This window comes from Piliocolobus tephrosceles, chromosome 9, assembly GCF_002776525.5.
Source record: "Piliocolobus tephrosceles isolate RC106 chromosome 9, ASM277652v3, whole genome shotgun sequence".
Taxonomy (NCBI): Eukaryota; Metazoa; Chordata; class Mammalia; order Primates; family Cercopithecidae; genus Piliocolobus; species Piliocolobus tephrosceles.
Window position 1 is genome coordinate 47,501,168 of NC_045442.1, and position 23,630 is coordinate 47,524,797.

At 35.4% G+C, this 23,630-nt stretch overlaps 1 protein-coding gene across 1 annotated transcript in view; it reads left to right on the plus strand.

The window, feature by feature from the left end:
* PRKG1 (protein kinase cGMP-dependent 1) overlaps positions 1-23,630 on the plus strand; it is a 1,246,104-nt gene that overhangs the window by 393,947 nt on the left and 828,527 nt on the right. The window contains exon 3 of the mRNA XM_023225157.2: positions 20,996-21,109. Coding sequence (XP_023080925.1) covers positions 20,996-21,109 — 114 coding nt within the window. The remainder of the gene's footprint in view (positions 1-20,995; positions 21,110-23,630) is intronic.

Below are 23,630 nucleotides of genomic sequence, written 5' to 3' on the forward strand. Positions count from 1 at the left end.
AAGAAGAAGAAGAAGAAGAAGAAGAAGAAGAAGAAGAAGAAGAAGAAAAACAAACAAAAAATCTTTCATCAAGTTGACATTCATGTTTTCCCATCAAGTAGGGATTTTGTTTATTCTGTGGTCTCTGCCTCTAAATATATCCACATCTCACCACAGGTGTGGATCATCTCTAAAGGGTTTATTCTGTCCCTGCTTTTAATTCATTCTGACACTGTCATGATAACCACCACATGAAGTGTATTACTTTTCCTTGAAATTCGACCAGGTTCTTTCTGAGGATTGTGACTGTATTTTCTACCTGTAGAGCTGAAGAGGCTGATCCTTATTCATATATTCAACTACTACCAGCTTGTACTATTTTTTCAGTAGCAAACAACAAACGAACAGCAAGCAAAGACAGATATGTTTCTGTGCTATTATCTTCTTGGTGCACTAAAAGCATGTCTCTGTTTCATATATACCAATCACATGTTTTTTAAAAAAATAGAAATTTTGGGGAGGTCTGGATGCACGTGGGCTGGGACTCATGGCAGATTTATTTGTCTTACATAAATCTTAATTTTCAAGCTCCCTGAATACCTTAATTGTGACTGTCAGTGTTGCACTGGTTTGTATATAGAAACACATTGTTCCACCTTGCTACTTACATTTATTTGAAAGTAAACTCACAGTGACGAGGAATTTATGAAAAGTATATTTTATTTATTTTGATGTTATAAAAAGTTGCACATGTAAAACTGATTTATTAAAACATGCTATGTGTCAAAAAATAAAGACCAATATGACATTGCAAAAAGAAAAATGTGAATATAGAAATTCACTTAATGAATTTTCAAGCTACCTCACCTAATATAAATAGCCATGATAAATTGGTTTCTATTTGGTGTAATATTGCCCAGTACTTGTTTTAGATTTTTCACCTTCCCCAAACCTGCTCATTTTAACATATGGATTTTAGTTGTGTCAAACTTGCATATTATTCAACATGAAGTTAAATGATCCAGTGCTTAAAAATAAAAATAATAAATCAATAAATAAACAAAAATACTTCAGTTCCTCTCATATGTACTCATTTCTACAGGATGGGATTAGCACAGAAAAGATCTTCTGATTTTGCTGTTCTTTGTAATGAATAAAATATGTGGGAAATGTGAAGAACTTATGTAAGCACTTTTGTCTTGGTCTCACTGAAGAGCTTTAATTTTATTCTTACTTTATAATCCAGGAGGTGTCAACTGGCCCCATGGCACTTTTCATGGACTTTATAAAGACCAAGGACTTCAAAGTCTGTTAGGAGAACATTAAAAATAAAGGCCCAAGGCTAGCAAACTTGCACATTACTATTTCCTGTGCCGCTACAATGATGTACAGGGAAGCATGTTTTCTTAACATTCAAGCATAATTTAAAACCACTCTGCACTAACAGCATATTATATATTGTCCAGACTGGAGTGCAATGGCACGATCTCGGCTCGCTGCAACCTGTGCCTCCTGGGTACAAGTGATTCTCCTGCCTCAGCCTCCCAAGTAGCTTGGATTACAGGCACCCACGACCATGCCCAGCTAATTTTTTGTATTTTTGGTAGAGATGGGGTTTCACTATGTTGGCCAGACTGGTCTCAAACTCCTGACCTCGTGATCCGCCCACCTCGACTTCCCCAAGTGCCGGGATTACAGGCGTGAGACACTGCGCCCGTCCAGCATATCATATTTATATTCTGAATTTTCACATATTAGACACCAGAGTTTTCTTATAATATTATTTGGATATATTTTTATATCCCAATGTTTATGTAAAAGCCATCTCTTGGATGGAAGCACAACTTTAGTTTAACTTCTATTTCATATTTTTTGTAACTAAAATACAATATATTTAGTTTTTATCTGTTGATAATCTTTACCCTGTCTTGAGGCAGAATGCAAATTCCTTTTTTTTAAATTTAATTTTCTGAAATCTGGGCATAGTGGGAGAGAATTTATAAAAGAAAAAAGAAATCAGATGCTCAGATGAAAACTGCTTATTTGTTTTTGATACGAATCAGTGAATAAACTAAAATCTGGAAAAACTGAAAAATAATTATGGACATTAATACCATTTAGAAATATTTAAATTCAAAAGATAAATGATTTAGGACATTTTTGAAAAGGCAAATTATTCATAGATGGTCCCGATTCATTAGGAATAATATTTTTATTATTAATTTAGATTCCTAAATTAATTTATTGCTGCTCAAGACTGTGTTGAACTCCACATCCTTTTAAATATTTTAAACCTATTAGGTTTTTTTATAAAAATTCCTTCAGTAATAAAAGAATGGTTAACATAAATGTGTTAAGAAACAAAAGTTTTTTTTAAAGATTCAATATAAAGTTTATATTTTTATAGTTTCCATTTAAGAAGTGTATCTAGTTTACGTTTTCATTTTTCTAAGCAGTGTATCTAATGTTTTCATTTTTTATAATTGGATTTGTGCTGACAGAGTCAAACATTTCCCCTGTTCCTCCTATGATCAAAGACATATTAATAACTCTAAGGTGAAAGGCAAACTATACGGCCAGGGAGCCAATTAAAGTTAGCCGGCAAGCAATGAGATGGAATCCATGATGTTGGACTTCTAACAAGAGCTCCAACCAACTAACATAACATGGTTTTAAAGAATTCTACTTTGTCTTCTCTCTGTTAGACAGATTCTGGGCCATGATACATTTCAGTTCATTAGAAGAGAACAAACACAGATAATATATATGGACAATCTAAAGAAAATACCAACTAATAAATAGTTGCAGCTATACAAATCTTTCAACTTCATGGCAGAGTTTTATCCATGTCGGAAGGGATGAGACACTTAGACTGACCTAAGAGTGCTTTGTGGAGAAGCTGAGTTGGCAGTGGTGTTTACAAGGAAGGCAGGCACTTGGATGACTGGAGAGAAGGAACACCTAGCCTTGAAAAAAAAAAAAAAAAAAGATACCCCTCATTGTGGCAAAAGCATTATAGAAGCCTAAGAGAATGGCAAATTCAATGATGAATAAAGTTAAACATTTTGTGTAAAATATTAGAAGTTTATTCCGCTAACTAGTGGTTATTAATCTTTTGTGTGTGTGTGTGCTGGGGCCCCTTTGGAAGTCTGCTGTGTATGGACCTCATTTCAGAATATTTTTAAGTGCATAAAATGCACTACTTTCAACTACCAAAGCAACTATTTATATTGAGAATCAATAACTAATATAAAATAAATTTGTGATTTGCTAATAGATGTTATTTCTATTTAACACATTAAATAATAAGACCTAACAGTATGTCTAATAACTACCATGAGTTTGAGGAAGTGGTGAGCATAAGCAATGTTTAAAGTTACTTGCAACAATTGTCATATAGTAAGTAAACTTTTTTATTGGTGACAATATTCATATTACTCTTAAACTAATGTGGTTTATTACTATTGTTTGTTACCACAGTTCAGCTAGAGGTTAGTAAAAATAACCATGTATATATTATTTTTCTTATCCAAGTTCACAGATCCCTGAGTTCTATTAGGGTAAGAACCTCTGAGCTAGACCATGAGGTTTGAGTAAGAGAAAGTCAGAGATGAAGATTCAAACTCAGGTTAATTTAGATAAGATCTGTATTCATGGAAATACTAGACACATATTCCCAGCAATATGAATTTGACTCCAGAGAAACTAGTTTGAACTCCTTATCAGGGAGATACTTTATCAGAATTATATTCAATAAATTATTCTTTTCTCTTTGCAGTATAGTTTGATAGAGAATCCAAGTAAACAAGGGCTTAAGGTAGAGTTTCAGTTACGAAATGGATATACTTGTGTGGATTAACTGTGCTCACAATAAGTATTTGTATCATCAATTGCATGAATTAAAGATAATTTGGTGTTCTTTGAAAGTGAGGTTGGGAAGGGATGGATGGTAATTTTGGAAGGCAGATGAGGTTATTACAGTTGGTGAAACATATGTTGTAATTGTTCGAAAGGGAGTAGGAGAAAATTACTGAAGGAAGAGTGAGAAGTCAAAGCATCTCTAACTTTTAATCTTTTCATAAAAGATATTATGATATTAATGGCATTAGTGACAAATCTTATATTTGAGCAATTACTACGTACATGTGCTAATCCTTATTTTTAACTACTTTATTGAGATACAATTCACATGCCATACAATTTACACATTTAAGGTGTTCAAATCAGTGTCTTTTAGCGTATAAACAAACCTGTGCATTCATCACCACAGACAAATTTAAAATATTCTCCTTACCCTAAAAAGAAACCGTAGCTGTTATACCCAATTTTTCCATTCCTCCTAGTCGTAGGGAACCCTAATCTCCCATCTGTCTCTATACTGTAGATTTGGCTAGTCTAGACATTCTATATAAAGGGAATTATATTATTCTGGGTAGGACTTTGGTACTATGTTGAACAGAAGTGGTAAAAGTGGGCATCCTTGTCTTTTTTCAGTTCTCAGGGAGAATGCTTTCAAATTTTCCCCATTCAGTGCAATGTTGGCTGGGGGTTTGTAATAAATGGCTTTTATTACCTTGAGGTATGTCCCTTTCTATGCTGATTGTGTTGAAAGTTTTAATCATAAAGGAATGCTGGTTTTGTCAAATGCTTTTTCTGTGTCCATTGAGATGATCATATGATTTTTGTTTTTAATTCTGCTTATGTGATATATTACATTTATTGACTCGTGTATGTTAAACCATCCCTGCATTCCTGGTATAAAACCCACTTGATCATGGTGGATTGTCTTTTTCATATGCTGTTGGATTTGGTTAGCTAGCATTTGGTTGAAAATTTTTGCATCCGTGTTCATCAGGGATATTGGTCTGTAGTTTTATGTTGTTGTTGTTGTTATGTCCTTTCTTGGTTTTGGTATTAAGGTGATATTGGCTTTATAGAATGAATTGGGAAGGATTTCCTCTTTGTATATATTTTGTAATAGTTTCAGTAACATTGGTACCAATTAATCTTTGAGTGTCTGATAGAATTCAGCTGTGAACCTAACTAGTTCTAGATGCTTTTTCTTAAATTACCATTTCAATTTCACTGTTGGTTATTGGTCTGCTCAGAGTTTCTATTTTTTTCTGGTTTAGTCTAGGAGGGTTGCATTTTTCCAGGAATTTATCCGTCTCCTTTAGATGTTCCAGTTTGTGCACATAAAGGTGTTCATGGTAGCCTTGAATGATCCTTTGTATTTCTGTGGTATTGGTTGTAATATCTCCCATTCCATTTCTAACTGAGCTTATTTAGATCTTCTCTCCTCTTCTTCGTTAATCTCACTAATGGTCTATCAATTTTTTTTATCTTTTCAAATACCCAAATTTTTGTTTCATTCATATTTTGTATTATTTTTGTTCATTTGTTTCAATTTCATTTAGTCCCCCTCTGATTTTTGTGATTTCTTTGATTCTGCTGGGTTTGGGTTTGGTTTGTTCTTGTTTCCCTAGTTCCTTGAGGTGTGATCTTAAGTTGTATATTTGTGCTCTTTTGGACTTTTTGATGTAGGCTTTCAATGCTATAAAATTCCCGCTTAGCACTGCTTTTACTATATCCCAAAGGTTTTGATAAGTTGTGTTCTGCTATCATTCAGTTTGAATATTTTTTAAGTTTCCATCTTGGTTTCATTATTGACCCAAAGATCATTTAAAATCAGATTAATTTCCATGTATTTGTATAGTTTTATGGGTTCTTTTTGGAGTTAATTTCCATTTTTATTCCACTGTGGTCTGAGAGGATACTTGATATAATTTTGATTTTGTTAAATTTATTGAGATTTATTTAGCAACCTATCCTATGGTCCATCTTGGAGAATATTCCAGACAAGAGAAAGAAATAAAGGGCATCCAAATTGGTAAAGGGGAAGTCAAACTGTTGCTGTCCATTGATGATATGGTTGTATACCTAGAAAACTCTAAAGACTCATCCAAAAAGCCTTGGATATGATAAATGAATTCAGGAAAGTTTGAGGATACAAAATCAATATATACAAATCAGTAGCACTGTTATACACCAACAGCGACCAAGCTGAGAGTCAAATCAAAAACTCAAGCCATTTTACAATAGCTGCTCAAAAATAAAATGCTTAGGGATATACCTAAACAAAGAGGTGAAAGATCTCTGCAAGGAATCTTACAAAACACTGCTGAAAGAAATCATCAACAACACAAACAAATGGAAACACATCCCATGCTCGTGGATGGGTAGATGAATATTGTGAAAATGACCATACTGCCAAAAGCAATCTAAAGATTCAGTGCAATTCCCATCAAAATACCATCAGTATTCTTCATAGAACTAGAAAAAGAAAAAAGAAAACCTTAAAATGTATATGGAACTAAAAAGGAGCCTGCTTTACAAAAACAACAAATCTGGAGACATCACATTACCTGACTTCAAACTATACTACAAGGCTACAGTTACGAAAATAGCATGGTACTGGTATAAAAGTAGGCCACAGACCAATGGAACAGAATACAGAACCCAGAAGTAAAGCAAAATTCTTACAGCCAACTGATCTTCAACAAAGCAAACAAAAACATGAAGTGGCAAAAGGACACTTGTATTAGTCTGTTTACATGCTGATAATAAAGACATACCTGAGACTGGGTAATTTATAAGGAAAAGAGGTTTAATTGGCTCACAGTTCCACATGGCTGGGGAGGCCTCATAATCATGGTAGCAAAAGAAGAGCAAAGTCCTGTCTTACATCATGGCAGGCAAGAGAAACTGAGAGCCCAGTGAAAGGGAAAACCTCTTATCTAACCATCAGATCTCATGAGACTTATTCACTATCATGAGAACAGTATGGGGGAAACCACCACTATGATTCAATTATCTTCCACTCAGTCCCTCACATAACATGTGAGAATTATGAGAGCTACAATTCAAGATGAGATCTGGATAGGGAGAGAGCCAAACCACATCATTCTGTCCTTGACCCCTCCCAAATCTCAGGTCCTCACATTTCAAAACCAATCATGCCTTCTTAACAGTCCTCTAAAGTCTTAACTCATTTCAGCTTTAACTCAAAAGTCCAAAATTTTAAGTTTCATCTGAGACAAAGCAAGTCCCTTTCATGTATGAGCCTGTAAAATCCAAGCAACTTAGTTACTTTCTAGATACAATGGGGGCACGGGCATTGGATTAATATACCCATTCCAAATGGAAGAAATTGGCCAAAATGAAGGGGGCCTAAAGGCCCCATGCAAGTCTGAAATCCAGCGGGGCAGTCAAATCTTAAAGCTCCAAAATGATCTCCTTTGACTCCATGTCTCACATCCAAGTCATGCTGATACAATAGATGGTTTTCCATGGTCTTGGGCAGCTCTGCTGCTGTGGCTTTGCAGGGTACAGCCTTCCTTCTGGCTGCTTTCACAGGCTGGTGTTGAGTGTCCGCAGATTTTTCAGGTGCGCAGTGCAAGCTGTCAGTGTATCTATTATTCTGAGGTCTGGAGGATGGTGACTGATATGGTTTGGCTGTCTCCCCATTCAAATCTCAATTTGAATTGTATCTCCCAGAATTCCCATGTGTTGTGGGAGGGACCTAGGGGGAGATAATTGAGTCATGGGGGCCTGTCTTTCCCATGCTATTCTTGTGGTAGTGTATAACTCTCAAGAGATCTGATGGGTTTATCAGGGGTTTCTGCTTTTGCTTCTTCCTCATTTTCTCTTGCTTCTGCCATGTAAGAAGTGCCTTTTCCCCTGTGCCATGATTCTGAGGCCTCCCCAAGCCACGTGGAACTGTTACGTCCAATTAAACCTTTTTGTCTTCCCATTCTTGGGTATGTCTTTAACAGCAGCGTGAAAATGGACTAATACAATGGCCCTCTTATCACAGCTCCACTAGGCAGTGCCCCAGTGGTGACTCTCTGTGGGGGCCTTCACCCCACATTTCCCATCTGCATGGCCCTAGCGGAGGTTTCCCATAAGGGCCCTGCCCCTGCAGCAAACTTCTGCTTGGACATCCAGGCATTTCCATACATCCTCTGCAATCTAGGCAGAGGTACCCAAACCTCAATCCTTGACTTCTATGCATCCGCAGGCTCAACACTACATGTAAGCTGCCAAGGCTTGGGGCTTGCACCCTCGGAAGCCATGGTACAAGCTCTACCTTGACCTCTTTAGCCATGGCTATTGCAGCTGAGATGCAGGGCACCAAGTCTCTAGGCTGCACGTAGCAGAGGGTCCTTGGGCCTGGGTCACGAAACTATTTTTTCCTCCTAGGCCTCCAGGCCTGTGACAGGAGGGGATACCTCAAAGGGCTCTGATATACCCTGTAGATATTTTCCCCATTGTCTTGGTGATTAACATTTGGCTCCTCATTACTTATTCAAATTTATATGGTCAGCTTTAATTTCTCCTCAGAAAATGGGGTTTTCTTTCCTATCACACAGTCAGGCTGCAAATTTTCTGCTCTGTTTCCCTTTTAAAACTGAATGCTTTTAACAGCACCCAAGTCACCTCTTGAATGATTTGCTGCTTAGAAATTTCTTCTGCCAGATACCCTAAATCATCTCCCTCAAGTTCAAAGTTCCACAAACCTCTAGGACAGGGGCAAAATGCCACCAATCTCTTTGCTAAAACATAGCAACAGTCACTTTTACTCCATTTCCCAACACATTCCTCATCTCCATCTGAGACCACATCAGCCTGGACTTTATTGTCCATATCACTATCAGCATTTTGGTCAAAGATATTCAACAAGTTTCTAGGAAGTTCCAAACTTTCCCACATTTATCTGTCTTCTTATGAGTCATCCAAGATGTTCCAACCTCTACTTGTTACCCAATTTGAAAGTCACTTCTACATTTTCGGGTATCTTTACAGCAGCACCCAACTCCTGGTACCAGCTCACTATATTAGTCTGTTCTCACACTGCTAATAAAGACATACCTGAGACTGGGTAATTTGTAAAGAAAAGAGGTTTAATTGACTCACAGTTTCACATGGCTGGGGAGGCCTTATAATCATGGTGAAAATGAAGGAAGAGCAAAGTCACGTCTTACATGATTGTGGACAAGAGAGAATGAGCCAAGTGAAAGGGGAAATCTCTTATACAACCATCAGCTCTCATAAGACTTATTTACTACCAGGAGAGCAGTATGGGGGAAACTGCCCCCCATGATTTAATTATCTCCCACTAGGTCTCTCCCAAAACACATGGGAATTATGAGAGCTTCAATTCAAGATGAGATTTGGGTGGGGACACAGCCAAACCATATCAACACACTATTCAATAAATGGTGCTGGGATAAATGTCAAGCCACATGTAAAAGAATGAAACTCATCTCTCACCTTATACAAAAATTAACTCAAGATAGATCAAAGACTTACATGTAAGACCTGAAACCATAAACATTCTAGAAGATAACATAGGAAAAAAAAAAAATCTTCTAGATACTGGCTTAGGCAAAGAATTCATGACCAAGAACCCAAAAGCAAATGCAACAAAACCAAAAATAAAGAGATGGGACCTAATAAACTAAAAAGCTTCTGCAAAGCAAAAGAAATAATCAGTATTGTTTAGACAACCCAGAATGGGAAAAGATATTCACAAACTATACTTCTGACAAAGGACTAATATCCAGAATCTACAAGGAGTTCAAACCACCAAGTACAAAAACAAATAATCCTATGAAAAAGTGAGCTAAGAACATGAATAAACAATTCTCAAAAGAATATATACACACTGCCAACAAACATGAAAAAATACTCAACATCACTAATTATTAGGAAATGCAAATGAAAACTAGGATGAGATACCACCTTACGCCTGCAAGAATGGCCACAATAAAAACAATAAAAACATATTAAATGTTTTTATTTAAAAACATTTTGGCATGGATGTCGTGAAAAAGCAGAACTTTTACACTGCTAGTAGGAATATAAACTAGTACAACCCCTATGGAAAACAGTATGGAGATTCCTTAAAGAACTGAAAGTAGATCTACCATTCAATCCAGCATTCTCACTACTGAAGATGAAAAGAAGTCACTACATGAAAAAGACACTTGCACACACATGTTTACAGCAGCACAATTTGCATTTGCAAAAATATGGAACCAGCCTAAATGTCCATCAATCAATGAGTGGATAAAGAAAATGTAGTATATATACACCATGGGTTACTACTCAGCCATAAAACAAAATGAAATAATGACATTTACAGCAACCTGGATGGAGTTGGAGACCATTATTCTAAGTGAAATAACTCAGGAATGGAAAACCAAATATGTTATGTTCTCACTTATAAGTGAGAACTAAGCTATAAGGACACAAAGACATAAGAATGATATAATAGACTTTGGGGACTCAGGGGGAAGGGGGAAAGGGGGTAAGGAATAAATGACTATACATTGGATGCAGTGTACACTGCTCAGGTGATGGGTGAACCAAAATCTCAGAAATCACCACTAAATAACTTTTCCATGTAACCAAAACCCACTTGTTCACCAAAAATTATTGAAATAAAATAAAATACCAAACATTTATGAATTATATAACATGTGGTTCTTGTGAATGACTTCTTTCACTTAGCATATTTTTAAGGTTCATTCACATTGTAGCATGTATCAGGAGGTCATTATTATGATCAGGAGGTCATTCTTATGACTGAATACCATTCTATATTTTGTTTATTCAATCATCAGTTGATAAAGCTCTTCTTATGCATTACTTTAGTATACCATCTTTCTTGACTGCCAAGCAGAGGGTTGTTCAGCAGTTTTCTTTTACCCTCAGTTTTTCTTTTTAAAATATATTATTGACTCCTCCTTATTTTGTCCTCAATGGTGCTGGAGGACAAAGGTCATCATTCTCTGTATGGGTAGTGAATTTCAAAGAAAGTCCTCTCACCCGCAACCTGCCCCAGGCCATTTGTACAGTGGCTTTTGAGAAAATAGGTTTAAAAGCATTATTTTTCATCTCGTTAAGTAGATGTTTAGTATTTTTTTGCAGGGTATGTGGTTATTCTTCATTTTAGTTTGTTCTCTGCTTTAAAACAATGTGCAGGTAGATAAGTGCTTGCTGTACACTCTGGAGAATCCTAACCTCATAAAAAGTGAATAAATACATATATCATGTCAAGTGCAGATATTTTAAACTGTCAAGTAACAAATCTCGTGGTCGGAAATGTATTATACTACTGGGTACAGTAAGTTATAGTCCAGAAATGCTTTTAATAAGTGGAGAAGGCGGTTGATGCTTTGAATTATTGTTGTTTCTATTGTTCTGAATGCTATATGAAATGAAATTAAAATTTAGTCCTAAGGCTTTCACACAAGCATGTTCATAGGAGTAGTGATGAGCATTTTGACTAACATTTTAACATATTCATCAATGAGTATTTGCTAACCCTCTTTTTTTTACAACCAGACATGGTATTAATTAAATAATTGTTCCCTCAATTAGTTTATGCTGATATTAACAGGAAGCTTTATCACATACAAAGATCTTTCACATAAATTTTATATATTAATACTGTGAAGCAGGTAGTTATTATTCCCATTGTGTTGTTGCAGAAACTGAGTGTCAAAAGGTCCAAAGCGTCCAAGAGCAGTGAGGCCAAGATATCTCCTTAGAACTAATTTTGTTTCCTTTTTCTGCCTAAGAGCCATGACAATGCTAAACAAATGGACTTAGAAAAAAGACACGTAATCTCTGATTGAAGCGATATCTTGTTGACAGTATAGTTGACCCTTGAACAACATAGGATTGAGCCTCATGGGTCTACTTATATGTAGGTATTTTTCAACCAAACATCGATTGAAACTACAGAAACCCACATATAAGGAGAATTGACTACGATATTTGAGTATTCATGGACTTTGTTATACATAGGGATCATGCAAGCAATCCCCAGGTATACTGAAGAATGATTGTATTCACTTTTCTAATACCTTGAAATTTAGATGAAATTGGATTTAGTATTCATTTGACATCTTGTGAAATGATCCTAAGATATATGCAAATTCCTGAGTCCTTAGTTTCTCATATTAATGTAATTTGCACAGTTACTCCAAATCTCCTGTCTTTTAACTTGCCTCGTCACTCCTTCATCATATCCTGACCCCTCTATTCTTTGACATACCTAAGCAATAGATCTTCCATCAAGCTTTCATCTTCCCCCAAACCCCTCACATAAGAAATTAGTATGAAACAGACTTTACTAATAATTCAGAGAGAGGGGTAGGACATTCATTCTGGCAACAAATAACTGAATACTGTACATTAGACATCCTTTTTACCGAAAGTCTTTCAGTCTCTGAAATATGAGACTCTGACCTCTTTCTCTGTAACCTCTAACTTCTTCATTGTTCCTGTATATTTATGACTCTGCTCTTTTTCCCTTCTACATTTTATGAACCATGACCTAGAGGCCTGCTTATCCCCACTTAAAACTGCTTCTCAATGTGTTTTACTTTTTAAAAAGAAAGAAAATTTTCTCTTGAAAAACTATTCAACCTATATATTCTTTGTCTTGCTATGTGTATTATCTAATTCAATTATCATAACCCTATGAAATATAATACTATTATCCCAAATCTGTATTGAGGTAATCTACGCACAGAGAGTTCGATAAGTTATCTAAGTTTACACAGCCAGTCAATGGTGAAGGCAGGATCTGAAATTCTCAAGTATGTGTGGAGAAAGGATGTTATTCTAACATCAGTAGTGTCTTCATAAGCTTAGAAATTTCTATAATTACTTCTATTTCAGGTGACATCTGCTGGAGAAAATTATTCAGTAAAGTAACTTTGTGGCTTTATTCAATCTGCTGGCAATGTGGTTTAGTTAAATATGCAACCTGATGCTGCCCTTTTATCTAGGTTGTAATTTACATTTGGTGGAAGTTAATATGATAAACAGTGGAAGTCAAAGTTTTCCCTTCAAATATAGAGTATTTTGTATGCTCATGGATTGTTGTTTACATGAGGACTTCTCAACTCTGGCACTACTGACATTCTGGGCAGAATAGTTCTTTTGTGTGGGGGCACTATCTTCTGCATTATAACTGCAGCCCTAGCCTCTACTCACTAAATGCCAGAGGACCCCCCTAGTTGTGACAACCAGGAATGTTTCCAGATATTACCAAATGTACCCTTGGGGGTAAAATTGCCCCCAGTTGAGATCTGTTGCATTATATTACAAACTCACCCAAGCTTAATATTAAAGCATAACAAAAATAAAAATCACATTAAGACTGCCCACAATTCTGATAGTGGTTGTAATACTCTTGCCATTTGCCTGCCTCTAAGCAATTATGGAAATAGGCATTCATTCTTTAGGCTAATTGAAGGTGCTCATGTACTATAGAAAAAAATAGAGCAAGAATGTATTACACATTGCTGGAATTAAGCTTAATATACTTGACTTAATTAAGACAATTAAATTGTATGTTCAGCTCTCATTTATTTAGGGGATGATTAGTCTATTTTCCTTTCTTTTTTGTGGGTGCACACTGAATCTATGGCCTGTCTTTAGCTTTCCTCATTACTGGAAATTGAAATCAGTCCACAAACACTTATCTAGTGCTTGCCATGTATTTTAAGTGGTAACATTTCAAAACATAATACATAGAAAGATTATGGAATCATGATGCTGGGGAAGGATGTTGTGAACTCCTTTCAGAATCCTGTTCATTGTCAGATAAATGATTGAACCATCTACAATAGGTTTAGTATGTTCTCTTTTCCTTAAATATCTCCAAGGACAGAATTGCAGCAATGTAAGTTGCTCATTCCAGACTTTCATTCTGATGGTTCAGATGATTCTCTATATCTAAATATTCAGATTGCTTAAATTTCAGTCTGTGTCCTCATAGAAGTTTTCTTTGTAAATATGTATGTAGCCCTATGACCTCAGAATGAGAAACAATTTTGAATATGAGATACCTTGAAAGTATGTTGACTCGTTTTTTGCATAAATGAGATTTTTAGTTTTGGATAGCTTATTACATTTTTGATTCACAGTCAAGAATAACTATAATGGTTTTAGTTCATATGCAATATATATTATAATCTGTTGTAATTTAGTATAACGAAAATTGTGTCAAGTATGTTTATAGCAATCATGACCACAAGGGAAATCAGATTTGCCTAATTTAAGGAGAAGCAAAAGTCTTCACTCATGTAGCTTCAACCTCAACTACCCTTTTCCTTCTCACATTGTTTCATTCCATTTGGATAACTAGTTCTTTTGAGCACCCTGTAAGAATTATTGCTATGATGATCTCAAAGAAAAGTGACTTCTTTGAATGAGAAGCTTGGTTCTAACTAAAATATTCTAAGATCATGATGGTCTTAGAAACTATGAATACAAAAAGGTTTAGAAAAAAACCTAATACGTATATATGTGCAATGAGAAACTACTAAGCAAGATATATAGCCAACTAGGAGTAAAACAAACTAAAATAGGGTCGTTTCTCATAGGCTTTATTCAATGAACAAAGAATGATTTTCAAACATCCAGATTAATACTGTGAAGAGTTAACACATCATCTAGGGGGTAAGAGTTCAGATCCAGAGAGACTTTATCTATTCAGATTCGAAAGCAATCTTAAACTGGCAACTGATAAGACAATGACACACTGCCATTCTTTAATTCAAGAACAAAATTGCATCTCACAGTGCGGTCATCCTTTTCCTTCTTACAGTGGCTTAATAAAAACATACATAAATGACTAATAAGTAGTACAGGTTTAAGGGAGATATCTAAGTGTATAGTCTGTCCCTGGGAATTGGATGGCTTTTCCCCATAGGTAGCCCCATACCAGCCTCATCAATTTCTACTTTCTTACTGGGTGACAGCACCCCCTCCATCTAAAATGACCCTGCAAGGCAAGTTTGATGTAACAGTATGCCTAATCTATTAAGAAAGCAGATCCACAGATGAACCCCATCTCCCAGAGGAAATTACATCCTCGCTGGTGACAGCACAGCCCCACTACCAGAATGCTGAAAGTTCCTTTTGAATCTAGCAACTGTAGAAGCCCTTATACAGACTCCAACCTACAAAATCATGAAGGCATAGTCACACAGATTACAGAAGGAAGGAGATAAGAGTTCTCGTCTAGACAGGACCTTTGTTATAACACCTGTTTCCCTTTAATAGTCAATCAAGTTGTCCTGAATGTTCCAACCAAGATCTCTGGAACTAAGCACAGTGATTATAATTAGGTTGTTGCCAGCCATTCTATTTCTGCCTGCCAGTAATAAATCTCTGAGCTGATTCTACTTATCATGAAAGTCCATATGGCACAAAACCACAGGTTAGTGAAAAACTCATCAGGATAAACAAAGCCAGGAGGTTCTGAGTCTCCCGGAGAACTCAGTTTCTTCCATTATTTATACGGCCTTATGAAAGATAAACAAAGGTGTAGATATACTATAATGGGTCCCTTAATGCTTACCATCTTCCAAGGGTGGTATGTGTATAGTGGTGCCAAAAACCAGAAGATTGATTGCTTCTCAAAATGACAAGGTTTAGGACTTATGACTCAGCTCATTCCAGAGCATAAATGGGCATATGTTACCTGAAGTAAAATTTAAAAGTGCATTCAAGTTACCATGATACATCTTTCAGTTATTCATGACAATGCCAGGAGCGATAAAAGAGCTAAATAAAACTATAATTAACCCTTTAAACCTCATTTTAGCCAACTGTTTCAAATCTTCTCTTATACAAGCAACTTCAGCAATTTAGTAGAATTCAAATTAAAATGATTTGAATTTTTTAAATATTTCTTCTTTATGAATATGGCTGTAAGAGGACAAAGTGAACATTATACCAATCTAGTCATATATTTTTAAAAAGTAAATATAAATAGTAAAATGCACAGAAGCAGAATACATAAATTACCACATTTTGGATTATCATTTGTTCCCCAAGTAAAAGATCTAATAGCCTCTAGTAACTGTTGGGCTTAGAGATATTAGTAGAAACAGTCTAGAACTTAGTAAGGTGTTCAGAAAACAACTTTCTGATACTCTTTAAAAAAGAAATCTTTGATTTGAAATCTAACATATTTGAAACTGAAACTAAACTGAAGTATTGAAACAATCATGAATAAATGCTAATGAATGTCTGTTTTTTTTTAAAGAAATAGATATCGGCCGGGCATGGTGGCTCAAGCCTGTAATCCCAGCACTTTGGGAGGCCGAGACGGGCGGATCACGAGGTCAGGAGATCGAGACCATCCTGGCTAACATGGTGAAACCCCGTCTCTACTAAAATATACAAAAAAATAGCCGGGCGAGGTGGCGGACGCTGTAGTCCCAGCTACGCAGGAGGCTGAGGCAGGAGAATGGCGTGAACCCGGGAGGCGGAGCTTGCAGTGAGCTGAGATCCGGCCACTGCACTCCAGCCTGGGCGGCAGAGCCAGACTCTGTCTCAAAAAAAAAAAAAAGAAATAGATATCACATTAATTAATGATGACCAGCAGTAAACTCATCAAAATGCATTTCTAAACTTAGCAGCAAACTGTAACATATAAAAACCTCCAAAGTGAGCTGTTTCTAAATTTGGTATGTCTCTGGCAAAAGCATGCTATATATTCAGCCTACCTGACATTTTCCCTCTTTGTTTTACCCTCTTTCCCACTTAAATAATAACATATAAGTTCAGCTACTTTCTATGCAAATGGAGTCCGTGTAAAACTAATCTCAGAGGTAGCCACAGAATGAAAAAGAAGAAAAAAAAAACACAACTCCTTACGGTAGTATAAAACTAAGGAAATGGCTTCATGACTACCTTAATAATAGAGGAAGAAAGGAAATTGATTAGGTGAGATTAGGGGTAACTGGATGTAGGCAGTAAGCTTTTATTATTCTTAGCTTTCTTAAGTGAACCACACATTTATACTTGGAAATCATTTGTAAATGTGTAATCACTTCTAATTTTGCTACAAGACTGGTGAGAGGCCTAGTAAATTAGCTTAACTAATTTCACATACCAGACCAGTAACTCACTAGACTCTTAGAAAATTGAGATACTTCTAAATGTCTCTGAAAGAGCCTTCATTAGAGTACCCAGTGTGTCCTGCCTCCTTGAATTTGCCATTCCCCATTCACATAACAGGTGTGAGAAAAGATACCAAATTCTGACTCAGGGTAACAAAGTACAGACACTGGGTTTTGTTTATCATTTATGTCTTTCTGTTTACTTAAAAAATGCAGTGCTTTTTGGGCCAGGTGCCGTGGCTCACGCCTCTACTACCAGGACTTTGGGAGGCCGAGGGGGGTGGATCATGAGGTCGGGAGATTGAGACCATCTTGGCCAACATGTTGAAAACCCATCTCTACTATACTCCAAAAAAAAAAAAAAAAATTAGTCGGGCATGATGGCACGTGCCTACAATCTCAGCTACTCGAGAGGCGGAGGCAGGGGAATCGCTTGAACCCGGGAGGCAGAGTTTGCAGTGAGCCAAGTGGCGCTAGAGCACCACTGCACTCTAGCCTGGCTGAGGGAAGACTCCATCTAAAAAAAAAAAAAAAACAAAAAACAAAAAAAAGCAGTGCTTTTTGGATCATTCTCATCTATCATATGACATCACATCCCTTACTTTTTTGACTATTGTGAGGATATTGAATTTCCAGTGTTTAAATTAGCCTGGAAAATATGTTTATGTCAAAACTGCTATTTCTCAAATACAATATAGCTAAGTGATTTTTAGCTATTCCAATTAATGTGAAATACAACCTTTTGTTACCAGCACTGATTATTCATATATATGAATAATTTATATACATATATGTATAATTTATACCTACCTTATTAAAAAAAAAAGTTAAACAGAAAATTAGGCAAATATAAGATCAGGAAAATAAGTTTGAACCAGAAGTGAGCTTGTTCACAAATGTTAAACTTTGGAGACTTATACAATTCTGATTGTAATGTCATAAGAGAATAGGAAACATAATTCATTAGAAAATTAATTGTCAGTAAGTTGAAACAGATCAGTGTTATATGAGCATGGTTTTTCAGGAAAGAAGTGGCAGTACAACTGAGTATGGTGGTCGTGGCAGTGAAGGGACATTCACTCTTTCCTATGGGGAGAATATCTGATCTTTATAAATTAGTTCTGATGTAATGAGTCCGTAGATTTCCTTTAAGAAACCACTGAGCTAAAACAATAGTCCTGTTGTTACTCCTCCTTGAAAAAAAAAACTTCATAACTGTCTAATAGAATTCTTAGTAGTGGTTTTACTCGCATGGCCCATAGGTTTCTTTCCACTGAAAATGTTTAATTATCAAACCCAAAGAGTCAGAGAAACAGAGTTTTACAAATCATTTATTTATGAAAGTTATTTAGGAATTATTCCTTTTGCTTTTAGATCTATTAATATAATTGACACTAGATCTGTAGGTCAAGAAAATTTTATAAAGCATTGAAAAATTGTTACATATTATTCTTTGGAGTCTCTACCACTAGGCTGTAAGGGCTGAAGAAACATTACATCAAATGTTGGCCAGGCATACGCAAATGGAGAAAATCCAAAGCCATTGCATTAATCTAGGAAGATTGGTATGATTTTCTGAGCTTCTATTTTCTTCTTTGGATGTGATGTAAAAGGTTCTCTCCTCAACCCCCCATAGAGAGGGAATCTGAAAACAAATTCTTTCTCCACTGGAGGAGGGGAAATTAAAAACCTCTATTATCCTACATTGTTCTTGGTTAGTTTCTGTAGTAGATGATGGAATATTGTGCTTCAATGTCATCTAATAAATCATACCTCCATATAAAGTATAATAAAATAATGCCAGTGATAAGAGCAAGCATTAATTAAGCATTTGCTATGTGCAGGACACTGTGTTAAGAATTTTGCCTGCTTTATCTCAATTTTGACAGTCATCCAATGAAATAGGTGCTTTTATTGTATCCATTTCACTGAGGCAAAGAGAAGTTACGCAATTTGCCCAAGGTCACAAGGCCAGTAAGGAACAGAAAAGAGAACCAGAACTAAACTTTTGGTCTATCTTTAGATGATGTACAAATTTTTTAACCTCTGTGTTATATTCTGTCCTGTCTCTCATTCTTGAGTGGTAGATGAAATTTCTAGGGACATAGGCTTGCTACTGAAAAAAAGGGAGGAAAATGCCATGGGAACTATCTGAAGCTTATGAAAAGATGAATTTACTGGGCTGATTTTAATGGGGAAGAATTTTCTTTCCTACAGTCAAGAAGTGAACCACGAGAAAGCTAGAATATTTGGCCATACTTGTCTAAGCAAGTCTTTTTAAGCCTTTTGAATTGTTGAATTTGTTCATTCCTGGATAGTTTCTTTACATACAGAGGGGGCATGCATACACCAGTCGAAAATAATGAGGAGATTTTTTTTTTTTTTTTTTTTGAGACGGAGTCTTGCTGTGTCTCCTGGGCTGGAGTGCAGTGGCTGGATCTCAGCTCACTGCAAGCTCCGCCTGCCGGGTTCACGCCATTCTCCTGCCTCAGCCTCCGGAGTAGCTGGGACTACAGGCGCCCACCACCTCGCCCGGCTAGTTTTTTGTATTTTTAGTAGAGACGGGGTTTCACCGTGTTAGCCAGGATGGTCTCGATCTCCTGACCTCATGATCCGCCCGTCTCGGCCTCCCAAAGTGCTGGGATTACAGGCTTGAGCCACCGCGCCCGGCCTAATGAGGAGATTTTTTATGGACTTTTTTTCTAATTACTGCAGAATTCTCTCTTCATTGATACTATTTATGTGAAATGGTTTTCAGGGTAGGATAATGTCCTCTGAAGGGTAAATCATGTACCACTAGTATATGGATTAAACTTAAAATAATATATATATATATATATACACATATTTTTAAGATTTTATCTCCATAGTATTCGTCTCAAAAAAAAAAAAAAAAAAAAGAAAATAATTAATCAGCACATTAAACCTCAGTTGTTACAAAGATTACTGCCTAGATAAAACCAGGTTATTTTAAAAGTGAAGGAGTGAATTTAATGTCAATACTCTAAAAGGTTAAATATTACAGGTAGCACACAAATAAAGGAACAATTATGAAATCAAAGTGTAAAGGCCTGAAGTTTGGCAAACACTGGAGGAGCATTAGTTCCTTTCAAACACAAGCTAACTCTCTTGCCAGGCATTAAGCTTCTCTTCTGTAGACCGTGGATAAGTAACTTGAAGAAAAATAGAAGAGGAGAAGTCAGTCAAGAATGGACTCTGTTGCCTTTTTATTTCTACCCTGATTGTGTTAGGTGATGAAATTCTTAGTTTACATAGGTATGACTTTCAAAAATATGGTTTTTTTTTTTCATTTCTCTCATAAATAGCATTTTTCTTACTTGCAGGTAACAATGTATACCCAGTATGTGGTGTTTCCTTAGCTTTTTTCTTCCTTTAACGTTTCATTTTCCAAGCCCTTTGTCAAACATAAAATGTCATAACATAGTTTTCTTTTCCCTCAACCCTTGTAGTTTGTTTTCTCCTACAGTCAACATTGCAGAGCTGGGAAGCAGATAAGACAGTCTTGCCCAAGTCAGGCAAGATGTTTTAAATAAAAAGATACCAAGAGCAGAATTAAATAATGGCAAAGGGTCAAAGTAATTCCCCTCTTCATAATAACTGCCTTACTAATGAGAATTTTCAAGTATGAAATGTGCTATAGAAAATGTACCACTTACTCAAGTTTTCTTTCAGATTCAAAATTACGTTAAAATTGGAATTACCATGGTTTACTAATAACAGATTTGGAATAATATTATGTTTGCCTGTTTGTCTCTATCTTTTCTTGTTTTTTTTTTTGGATCTCATATCAAATCTTTTCAGTAGTAAATTTAAGAAAATATGTACTTTTCCTAACTTCCATATTTTGTTTTATTTCTTGCATTGCCTCTTGGTGACTTTTTTTAAATTGGTAACTGCGTTTTTACAAATCAGCCTAACATTCCTCTTCACATTAAAAATGCAACAAATGAAGCATGAGAAAGAATTTATATAACCTGTTTTTCCCTCCTCCTTTTTAGATGGTAAGGTTGAAGTTACAAAAGAAGGTGTGAAGTTGTGTACCATGGGTCCAGGAAAAGTGTTTGGGGAGTTGGCTATTCTTTACAACTGTACCCGGACAGCGACCGTCAAGAGTAAGACTATTTTCATATATTTAAAATATGTTTAATGTCTTTTCCCTACGGCTTTGAGATGTTGATTAAAATGCCCATTTATTTAATCTTTATAATTTTATTACTTTGTATTTTAATTTTTGCCCTGCCATATAGCTGATGTATTTGTTTTCCTCCTAAAGATGATTGTTAACAATCAGTTTTGTATAAATTACATTTTCTTGCTGATTTCTGAAAATTATCCTTTAATCAATAAGTTTTCATAATTAGGATTTTTTAAATGATATAATTTTATACATTTGAATCAAATAAGAGCAAGTCTTTTTCTTTTCTCTCTTTATAGTCTCAGGATCATATTTAAGAAATTTTTACATGTCTGTCTATTTTGGGTTATATTCCTCCATAAATTCCACTTGTTTACTCAGTGGTTTAGAAAAATTAAGAGGAGAAATGTCCTTCATCTCATTCAAACATCATTGAGTAAGTTATCTCCTGAATTCCAAAACTGCATCTGAGTATATTTTTGCCTTCAGCTGCTCATCAAGCTGTATATTATAGCATTTTTCTTTTCTACTGATTGAGCTTATTTTAAATCAGGGCAATAAAGCAGCTTGTTTCCGTAATTTTACATGTATGTGTATATGTGATTTCTCTAGCAACTTTTGTTGCTTGGCAGAAGCAGCTGCAATAGTTAGAAGGAAAAAGATTTTTTTTTTTTTTTAATCTGCTTCCTGAGTAAGTATATAATGACTGTATAACAAACAGAGCTGAATTCAAAAGTCAACAATGTAAGGTTCATTGCATCTTTAGGCAAAGGTATGTATTTCATGTTTGAAAAGTCTTTCTGATACATTTTCCTGTGGTTGATTTCAATCACAGATTACTTTGATTAGATTTTGTCATTAAAAAAAATACTATTGGCAAAATGACAAGTACATTGTGAATTTCAATTAGTTTTATCTGGATCTCATTGACTACTTTTTGTATTAGTTTTTTCCTTCTGAAGTGCAGCATATAACTGACAATACAACAATGAAATTGGATTTAAAAAAACATAAGAATGCATGGCCAGCTGGAGTCCCAGAAATTGTCTTACGTGTCTTATTAGTGAATCACCTTTTTATTCATTGGATTCACTGTAACATCAATTGTAAATGGGCCCCTTTTAGGATGAGTCTTCCTTGGCATTTGATTCTTGATCTCTGAAAGCACAGGACTCTTGATTGATAGATGCTGCCATGTTTTTACTTCAAGTGATCATTCAATTACATAGCTCAAAGAATGAGACTCAGTGAACCATAATAGAATCTGCCACAACTTTTACTTACTTAAAAAGAACCTTAACTATAGAAAAGAATAGTCATGGCTCCATTAAGTGAAACTGGTTTTACAATCATGCTTCATTTTCATGAGAAATATATTCCTTTTCAGATTTAAAAAAAGACCAGAATGGCATATTTTGATGATATCTCTGAATTATAAGTAGTTTTTTTTAAAAAGTATTTAACATTTTTAAATATTTCAGGCTTGATACTTTAATCTAATTGAAACTACAAAATTTCCAAAAACCAACAGTTGGTAATAACATGGTAGTTAATCTTATGAAACATGGAATTTTTATTAAAGAAATATTTTAAATAGTTTATTTACATGAATTTTACAGCAAAGATTTTTAATAAAATGATTTGTTTGCTTCATAAACATCAGTTTTCTTATTAGATTTCTATATAGTGATGTTCATCTGCACTAACATCTATTGTACTCTTATTTGGCAAATTTAAATAGACACTATGAATCTAATTCAACAAGAAGAAGCTAGATGTTGAATGCAAATTATAAGCCTAACTCTTTTGGGGTCAGAGCATCCATCATCAAGGGAAATGAGTAATGGGACATGTTCTTCTTTAACACAGACTCAGAGAAAGCTCAAGAATGCATCTGTGCATGTGTGCGTGTTTGTTTGTTCACAGTGCCTTCTTAATATATAAAGGTTGTGTTGACAAAAGAGCCTAGAGTTGGTGATGTGCAAATATATACCTGCATTTAGAGGTACAGAGGTTTTGTGCATGAATCAGAAACAATATCTGTGAGCAACTGTTTCTTCCTAATGTTTCATAAGCACTATGAAGTATGAATAATGATTATTGTTTCAGGACTTTTTGTCCTGCCACCTCTGCTATCTAGGGAGATTGTACTTGTGACTGTAGGCCTCAAGCGCTGTTTTCTTCTATATATTTTAATTAAACCTTCAGGTTGGATATGTTACGGTTCTAATTAGCTCACATTGTTGATGCTACTTTTACAAAATGACTACGGAATATAACTCCCAATGCTGTCTTATTCTTTACATGTGATAAAAACATGTCTTCAAATTTATTTGGCTTTTAAGGTTCACTTATTTCTTAGTATTCAAGATTACATCAACTTGTCCATTTTTTCCTGTCATCGTGTCATTTGTAGTTTCAAATGACAAGAGTATTGACCATTTGGAGTATCATTCAAAATGGATTCATCCACTTGGGCGTAATAGTCTAATTCTGAG